Raw genomic sequence first — 9,644 nt, 5'->3', positions numbered from 1 at the left:
TGTACATATACATGCATGCACATACACTCATATATATACATACACGCACATGCATATATATATATACATGAAGGCTTCCATCAGTCTTGACAGACTATGGATACCCACTGTAAGGGTGCCTGCGCGTGAAATTTGTGTGGCAAGACTTGCGCAACCGCTAACCACGCCTTTCCTGAGTCAACATTGTTGCATACCAGTGGCAAGTTGAGGTACAAGACGACTGGAAACAATGCCGAGATAAGCGGAGAGCACATACAGCGCCTAGAATTCCCAAATGGTCACCCATCTGGTATTAGCCAGGCTCAACGTTGCTTAACTTCGGTGATCTGACGAGAACCGGTGTGTCAATGTGATTATGCCGTACATATATATACATATGCACATACATACATATACATACACACATACATACAAATACATACACATATATACACATATACACATACATACACATATACACTTATACATATACATATACACTTATACATATACATATTTTATAAATATACATATATTTAAATAATGAAGAAATTCAATATTTAAATATTCCTACTAGGACGTTCTAGTAAATCAATCCCCCATATTGAAACCACTCGACGAGAAAACACACACACACACACACACACACACACACACACACACACACCTCTTGTATAAAGGAGTTTTCATTAATCCATCTAAAGGCAATGATGTTGAGACACTTATTATCCAATGTACTCCGTATTGTTTTCACTGATCGCTATGTTTGTTTTCGCTTGAGCGCATTCAATTCAATACAAGGAGGGGGGCACTGTACAGGTCAACCTAGGTTTCCGTTCGAAATATTTTGCAAATTCCCGAGTTTGACAAAATATACCTGAAGAAGGTTGGACGCTACATCGACCGACGCCGAAACGGTGTGCAGTCAGTAAACACTTGAGATAAGAACAGTATTCCGAAAAATTCGAATACGAATTAATCCTCATCTCCAAAGTTTAGAAAAATAAAACCTATTTCTTTGAAAATGATAAATGACCGAAAATTACGCGCATACGCGCGTGTATGTATCTATGTATGTGCGTGTGTGTGTGTGTGCGTGTGTTCAAATCAACTCAACAAATCAAGGCTGTTACTTATAATTTCTCATGTAATTTTTCTCGTTTAATTTACGAACGGGCAGATTAGCAGAATAAACTATGGCGATCGTCGTTAGAACACTAAAAACCTAATTAATTTTGTAAAAATATTTAATTAATACAATATTTTTATTTTATTTTTTCATAATTTTGCATACAAACACGACACTACGTATCTCTACACAACTTAGAAGTGGGGGAGCAAATAAACACCATCTCTACACAACTTAGAATTATAAAGTGTATTGGTTTAACGGTTTAAGCGGATGGCTATTCGGCGAATAACGGTTGGCGTTCGAGAATCGAATTTCGTTCAGTTCGATTGTATTTTTATTTTCCGCCTTCGTTTGGACAGATGTGGATGTGCTGTCTTCTCGAAACGGACAGACAGGTGCTCTTTCCACCGTTAATTTATAGTGTTGTTTTTTTTAACGTATTTATTTAAAAAAGGAAAGACAGACCAATCTATTCTGCAGAATTGGACTTCAGCTGGTCTTGTACATAAACACAAGGAAAGAAAAACACTAAACGGAAGAAGAAAACAAAAATAATAATATAAAGTCGCATCTTGTCCCAGGCCAATAGCAACAAAACAACCGGAAAACGGAATTTAAAGAAAAGGAAAATACACCAAAAAACAACATCAAACTAAAAACAAAGGGAAATTGGATATATAAAAAACAGAAACAAAATCCAATCAAAATTATCCGTTGAAGAAACATCCGGAAATTTTATTTATTTTTGAAAAATTTAATTTACAATTTAAAGTTTTCGTTTTACGGTCACATGTTCATTTAATCTGCGTTAATAATTTATTATTATTTAATTAAATCTATTTATATTTTCAACAAAGTCGATTTAATTAAAAAGAAAACCTTTCTGATTGATTATATTATTTAATTGTTATTATTGTTTATTGTCCTAATGTTATTATTTTTAACCAACCCCCGTTAAAATTTTTAAGTTTTACTATTAACTTTCAAAAAGGTGTCCGTATTTTTTATTTTTTTTATTTTTAAACTAAAGTCAACACTTAACATTTGATATTAAATTATTATAATATTGAAACGAAAATATGGATTAAACGTAAAAAAAGGAGCTTGTACAGGAAATAATTTACCAAAATAATAAATAAATAAAAACTCGTTTTATTTTAAATTCACCCCCCTCGTTTATTTAAAATTCATAACAGTTTTAATGTTCTATAAATATTTTTAACTGGAAACTCTATTTTTTTACGTTTTAAATAAAGTAACTAAGTTTGAATTTATATTTTGTCAAATGTTTAATAACTGAATTATTTTTGTTTTATTTTAATTTAGTTAATTGAATACATTTTAAATAAAAATTACTTAAAGGTAAACCGATTTCGTTTTAAATCTTAAGAATATAATTAACTATAACAATGACGTTAGGGATTAGTTGTTTTTGTTTAACTAATCCAGTAATTAAATTAAAACGCAACTCTCGCAACAAGTCGTGTAATAAATGATTAACGTGCGTAAACAAAAGACACACTGTGTAGTATATTTCGGTACTTATGCACATATTGTACCGCGCTGTAATAACGTTATTATTTAGAAAGCCATTCTTAACCTGGGGAAGAGAGGGTGTTTTGTAACTAATCTGTACTTTCACCTAACAATTTAATAATATCGCAAAATTTGAATTTAACTTGAAAATATTACCCCCCCCCCCAAAAAAAAGAGCTGTAATAATGAGTGTATAATCACCATATTTTATTTTATAAATTCCGTTTTTTTTTGTTTTTTTTTTTGTGTTTTTTTTTTTATGTCTAATAATTAAAATGCGACTGGAGGAGTCCGAATAGAAAAAAAGAAACATTTCGACGCGTATTCTTTTAATGAATATTGAATATAGACATAATTTCCCTGTTTCTTTCTTTCTAACACGTTTTTAAAAACTGAGTCATCATCGACACGATTAACAATAACAAAGAAAAAAAAAAAGCACCCACGCCACATTTCGGAAATTAAATACAATTTGTCCACATGACTGTTTCAAAGGGGAAGAATTAATTAGATTAGTTTTATATTGCTAAACTACTTAACGTAAACTATTATTATTAAACTTTTCATTTGTGCGTTCCATCCCAGATTAATTAATTACATAATTTTTATTTTTTTATTTTTCAAATCTTCGTATTTATTTATACGATATATTTACTAGAACAGGTGTGAGATAATTATTTCTGTACTATTTTTACATAAATTTTGTTTTTCATATTAACTTAAATTTTAATTAATAATAATAAAAAAAAAAATCAACGTTTATATTTTTAATTAGTTTATTTTTTAAAGAAGCGGTTTGATATTGTTTTACTTTTTATATAATTATTTATTAAAGAGTTAACACTTTTTTTTCTGAAGTTATTTTTTCTAGAATCCAAATACATTAAAATTTAATTAAAATTTGTCTTAAATTTAAAAAAAAATCAAAATTTAACTTTTTATTGATAATGAAAAAGTTTCTTAATAAGAAATAAAACTTAATTTTTCTAAATGAATTAAATAATTTATTTTTTTTCTATTTTACCCCGAGAGAGATTATTTTATTGAAATCGTTTGTATTTGTACTAAAACAACTCTAAACAAACATGACTACGATGTCAACATTGGTAAGCGTGTTTACGGACTCCATAAATGAATGCGACTTGGATCGTATTCGAAAGATTTTAGATTATTGCCGCGAAAATCATTGTTGTCGATACTTGGAGCTGAATAAGGCCCTCTGCCTGGCCGCCCGTAATGGCTCCACGGCCGTGGTGGAACTGATCCTACTCAAGGCACAGCCGCGCCCTAGCCTCTATTACACCGACGAGACCGGCAAGAAAGCTCTTCACCATGCCGTCACAAATGGATCCCTGGAAATGGTCAAGTGTCTCACCCGTGCTGGCTCCGTCCTCAACAGTTCCGATTCGGAGGGCAAGACTCCCCTCCTCATCGCCTGTGCCCGTGGATTAACAGAAATCGTGCGCTTCCTCATCAGCGAGGGTTCCCACGTAAACCTGTCTCGCAGCCACAACGACGAACGGGCCCTTCACATCGCGGCCGGTGCTGGACATGTGGACGTTGTCCGGATTCTCTTGGAAGAGGGTCGGGCCAACTTGGATGTGCAAACGTCCCCCGGTCGGGGCAAGTTGAGCCCGTTGCACAAGGCCTGTCGAAATGGACACACGGAGGTGGTGAAGCTCCTGTGCGAGCGAGGGGCCGATTTAGAGGTTAGGGATTCGGAAAATCGACGACCCGTGCACCTAGCCGCCGAATCTGACTCCCTGCCCATCGTAGAGCTTCTCCTCCGTCACGGGGCTGAGGTTCAAGCCGTGGACAAATATGGCATGTCTCTCATACATTATGCCGTCGCTGCGAAGAACGCGGCCATGGTGGAGATGGTGTTGGACTTTGGGCAGGTGAATGTGAATCTACCCAACATTCACGGAGAGTACCCCCTCCACATTGCCATCATTCATAAACTGGAAAAGATCGTCGAGTTGCTAGTGTCTGCTGGGGCCAATGTCCATGCAATGACACCTCAAAACGACACACCCTTGCTAATGGCCGCCTCCAGCGGAAGTTATCACATTGTAAAAGTCTTGTTAAAAGAAGGCGCCGATGTCAACGCCAAAAGCGCCGACAGATCTACTGCTCTCCATAAAGTGCAATACTCGCGATGTAAGTATAAAAACACATTTTTCTTTTTGTTTACTATTCTTCAGATTGTCGGAAAATTCAGGTTGAAAAAAAGAAGCATTAGATAATAAATCGAAAATGTGGTTAAAAAACCCAAACAAAACAAACAAAATCAAAACAAAAAATAAATGGGTAAAATCACTAAATAGGGTTCGTGGGTTATATAAGAAAATAAGTCAGTGTAGGCATTAAAAATATTGGTACTTGTGTGTTTTTGGTACCGCGCCGAAATAATAACGTTATTTCAAAAGCCATTCTTAACATGGGGATGGTGTTTTATAACTATTCTTAACGAATCTTGCTTTCTCGACTGCTGGAAAATCGCTTCTGTGGTACCAGTCTTCAAGAATTCTGATGAAAGAACTGATCCACTAAATTATCGCCCCATTAGCCGCCTCTTGCTTTTCGCCAAAATATTTGAGTCCTTAGTTAATCAAGCCCTAGCCCAGCACCTAACAGCTGCTAAACTGACTGACAAACAATATGAATTCAGGCAAGCCCGTTCAACAGCAGATATCTTAACTGTAGTCTCTGAACGTATATACCGTTCACTGGACAAAACAGGGGAGGGTAGAGTGGTATCCCTTGATATATATATAAGGCTTTTGACAGGGTATGGCACGATGGTCTTCTAAGGAAAATTAGATCATATGGTATCACTGGAAGAATACACAATGTAATTAAATCCTCCACTCGCTATAACAGACACGACAAGAAAACAAATGAACACATATCTAAGGAAATGGCAGAAACACTAGAGAATGACCTCCAATCTGTAGTGGAATGGGGACAAAAATGGATGGTCACGTTCAATGCTGCCAAGACTAAGCTTGTTTCCTTTAATAATTACAAGAAACCTCTACCACCAATAGCAATGGCCGAGAACACATTGCCTGAAAGTACTTCTTTTGAACTCTTCGGCCTAACGTTTACAGGGAATATGAACTGGAATAGATACATTGAGAGCATTGCCAAGGCTGCTGCAAAGAAGGTAGGCTCTCTCTACCGTGCTAGAAAACTACTTATGCCTGAAAGTATCCTGTACCTCTATAAGGCCACCATTCGCCCATGTATGGAATACTGCTGTCACATTTGGGCTGGTGCATCTGCTGCTTGTTTCTCACTCCTGGACAGGGTTCAAAAGAGAGTCGCCAACCTGATAGATCCTGAACTGTCATCTAGGCTTCAGCCTCTGTCCCATCGAGGAGATGTTGCATCCCTCTGCCTGTTCTACAAATACTTTAATGGTGAATGCTCTGACAAACTGCAAATATGTGTACCTCCTCGACGTAACTACCCCCGACAAACCTGACAAGCAACTAAGCCCCACCCCTTTACAGTAGAGATCCCTAGGTGTAAGAAAGCCTTTTACTGCAATAGTTTCTTTCCCAGAACTGCAAGTCTTTCGAACTCTCTTCCGGGATTCTGCTTTCCCAGCTGCAGAAGTTCAAGTGCAATGTGAACAAACATCTTTCTACTCATCTCCCTTCATAATGCTCCCGCAAATTATGTCCCTGATAGTAGCCCCCTACTTCAAAGTGACACTGTGCCTTGTTTGGGGTGAAAATTAGAAAAAAAAAAAAAAAAAATTTGTGCTTCCACCGAACAGTTTAATAGTAATAAAAAAGATATTTTGAAACTTGAATTAAACCTGAAAAAGCTATTTAAAAATAGCGCAGTACCAAAAATATATAAGCATCAAAATGTTACGGTCCATGTGACTTGGTTATTTAACTGAAGGACTTGCAAAGTACGTTTATTCCGAAAGCCATTCTTAACATGGGGGGGGGTAATACCCCTAAAAAGCAACAGGCCACATTAACCGATGTTTCGTATCTTAAACATTATTATATGAGGAGTTATTTCGAGTAAAAAGTTGGCAGACTTGTACGAAAGTGCCCCCCCCCTAAAAATGTGTGTTTTACACCTTTAAGTTTTTTTTGGGGGGTGGGTGGGGGGGGGGTTCTGACGATTATCATAGATTAGACTTAAGTATCATATTAGCAGAAAAAAATTTAATGACTTTTAAGGGAGTGAAAGTGAACCCCCTTAAGTCATTAAATTTTTTTTTTTTTTTTCAAAATTCTTTTTTGCTAATACTTAAATCTGTAATCTATGATTATCACAGGAAAAAAAAAGGTGAAAAACACGCATTTTTAGGGAGTAAGCACTCGCGTACAGGTCCACCAAAAAGTTAATTTATTTTATCTAAACTCGAGAAATGCATGATTAAAATGTGTAAACATGGCATGAGTCATTATGAAGATGGCTGCCATCCACAATTTTGTAGACCAAGTAGCAGCCTTGATTTTGCGATCAAAAACCTTCGATAACCGCTCAAAAATCGAAAATTAAACAAAATGCTGGAAGAACATTGGGTACTAGTGCAGAGAGTGATCCGGACGTAAATAATAACGTTATTATTTAAAAAGCCATTCTTAACATGAGGAGGGGAGGGTGTTTTGTACCTATTCTATACGTCACCCTTACAATTGAATTAAAAAACGTATCATAAAACATTAATTAAACTTGGAAATATGATCACTCTCTGCACTAGCACCGAACATTGCATTTTGGTGGCATTTATTGGATGAGTTTCTGTCAGTATTTTGTTTAATTTTCGATTTTTGAACTCTTGTAAAAAAAAAAAAAAAATATTCACCGATTTTATTACAAACACGCCACACTCGTTTTTCTATTTTTTTTGTTTAATTGTTCGTATTGAAAGCCGAACAGGTTAAGAAAGGACGTATATTGTTTTATGACTTTTGTCATTTTTGTTAAAGGTACAGAATAGTTAACAAGGATCCCCTCCCTCTTGTTAAGAATGTGGTTTCATTAAATTTAGCTGTTTTCTATAAGATTTTGTCTGTAGACTTTGTTCTTGTAGAGAAAGACAATGACAAAACTATACAAAAATCTATAAATTTTTATTGACAACCCATTAGCACAACTAACAGTAAATATTTAATAGATTATGGGAATTTGGCCTTGGTAGAGACCATTTCTGATGACTAATAGCATCTTTGGGTGCTGCCAAGAACCACACTAACATTTAACTTTGGTAATGCTTTAGCGAAAGAAGAAAATATATATATATCTATAAACGTGAACGTGTCTGTGTATCTGTCTGTGTGTGTACATTTCCCTACGCAATAACTTTGTCAATTTTAAATACAGACTCGAAATTTGATATACAAGGTACTGAGATTTGGGAAAATCTTTGATCCGTTTTCGGCCAAAAATTTGGCTGTTAAGGGGGCAAAGTTCAACGATTTGACTTTTGAGAATGCAACGAAACTCCTGACAATTTTGGGTCCAAACACTTGAAATTTTAGATATAGATTCCTTGGACATGGATCTCACTTAATAACTTGATTTGAGCCCCAAACAATAAATTTTAAGGGGTCATAATAGGGGTCAAAGTTTTTAAAAATTTGACCTCTGCGGTCTCTACCAAATTACTCAGACAATTTCTGGTCTAAACATTTGAAATTTTACATAAAGGGTATTCAGAGATAGGGCAAGCTTTTTAATCGGTTTGGGTCGAAAATTTTTAGTTACCAATATATAAATGTATGTATGTATGTATGTATGCATGTCTGCCTAAAACTTTTGACAGAGGCGATGGATTTTCACAAGATCAGTATCGTTTTGAAGCTCGACCCTTCAGACGACAAATACCGAAAAATTAACTAAAAACATTAATTTATTCACCCTCAACTGGGCACTTTTCTACAAGGAGCGGTCGCTTTTTTCACCGATATTTTCGAAAGTCATCTCCTCTTTTCGATTGTTTAGCCTTAATTTAAACCTACGTCACTTCCGGTTTGGTGGTGGCCGTAACAGCAAAGATGTCACGTTTTTTTCCGTTCTTTTCCTCTTTCGCAGTACGGGTGCGAGCCTTCCTTCCTACTACCACTTGTTTTTTTATTTTTTATTTATTTTTTTTTGCTCAACATACACTGCCAAACACCCGGCAACGCCGGGCTGAAATGCTAGTGTGTGTGTGCATATATATATATATATATATATATATATATATATATATATATATCCCCAAAACCTCTGGCTTTTGATGCCTTGCTATGGTTTTAAATGATCTGAAATAACAGCAAGGGAAGACTTGATTCCAAATATTCCTCATATGTTATATCTCCCCTCTTTTCAAAATAGGGTACGATTATGAATATCTCCAGTGTCAAATAATCCTTATACACTGTGAAATTTACTTTGTATGAAAACCAAAGAGGGGAGATATAACATGAGAAATATTTGGAATCAAGTCTTCTCTTGCTGTTATTTCAGATCATTTGAAACCATAGCCAGTTTTGTCTCCTCCTCTATCAAGGCCAGAGGTTTTGGGGAAATATCAGATATTTTGTAATTCATATGCAAACCTAAGAAAACAAATTACTATAATTGAAACATTTTATGGTTGTATAAAACGTGCCAAAAAATAGGCTCTGGATAATGGATGATCTCCTTAATGTGCGACCTTAAGAGCAAATGTCACATAGTCTACTACACAGTTCAGATCATTACCTTTCCAACGAGCCTTCATATGTTAAATTCTGATCAATAGTTGCTGAGATATAAAACTTATAAAATTACCAGAAAAGATGGTATATCTATCTATGTTTTATATATATATATATATCTAAACTCTTAGCCAAATTGACTATTGAAATGCTCATATCTTTAGTCCTATGGGACGAAACTACATAAAAATTTGCAGGCTTTTTGAAATTTATAATACTATTCGATATATAAAATTTTATGACAATTTGTAAAACAGAACCTATTTTTTAAAACCAAT

General features: G+C 35.2%; 1 protein-coding gene and 1 pseudogene across 1 annotated transcript in view; one reads left to right on the top strand and one right to left on the bottom strand.

The window, feature by feature from the left end:
• Positions 1-249: 249 nt before the first annotated feature.
• On the bottom strand, positions 250-366 carry LOC145255077 (5S ribosomal RNA; annotated as a pseudogene).
• Positions 367-1,434: 1,068 nt separating this feature from the next.
• LOC145254803 (uncharacterized) overlaps positions 1,435-9,644 on the top strand; it is a 98,979-nt gene continuing 90,769 nt past the window's right edge. The window contains exon 1 of the mRNA XM_080113598.1: positions 1,435-4,807. Coding sequence (XP_079969724.1) covers positions 3,733-4,807 — 1,075 coding nt within the window. The 5' untranslated portion in view covers positions 1,435-3,732. The remainder of the gene's footprint in view (positions 4,808-9,644) is intronic.

The sequence above is a fragment of the Euprymna scolopes genome, chromosome 30, assembly GCF_053919585.1.
Source record: "Euprymna scolopes isolate OS-2025 chromosome 30, ASM5391958v1, whole genome shotgun sequence".
NCBI lineage: Eukaryota > Metazoa > Mollusca > Cephalopoda > Sepiida > Sepiolidae > Euprymna > Euprymna scolopes.
This window is presented reverse-complemented; position numbering and strand designations above follow the sequence as displayed.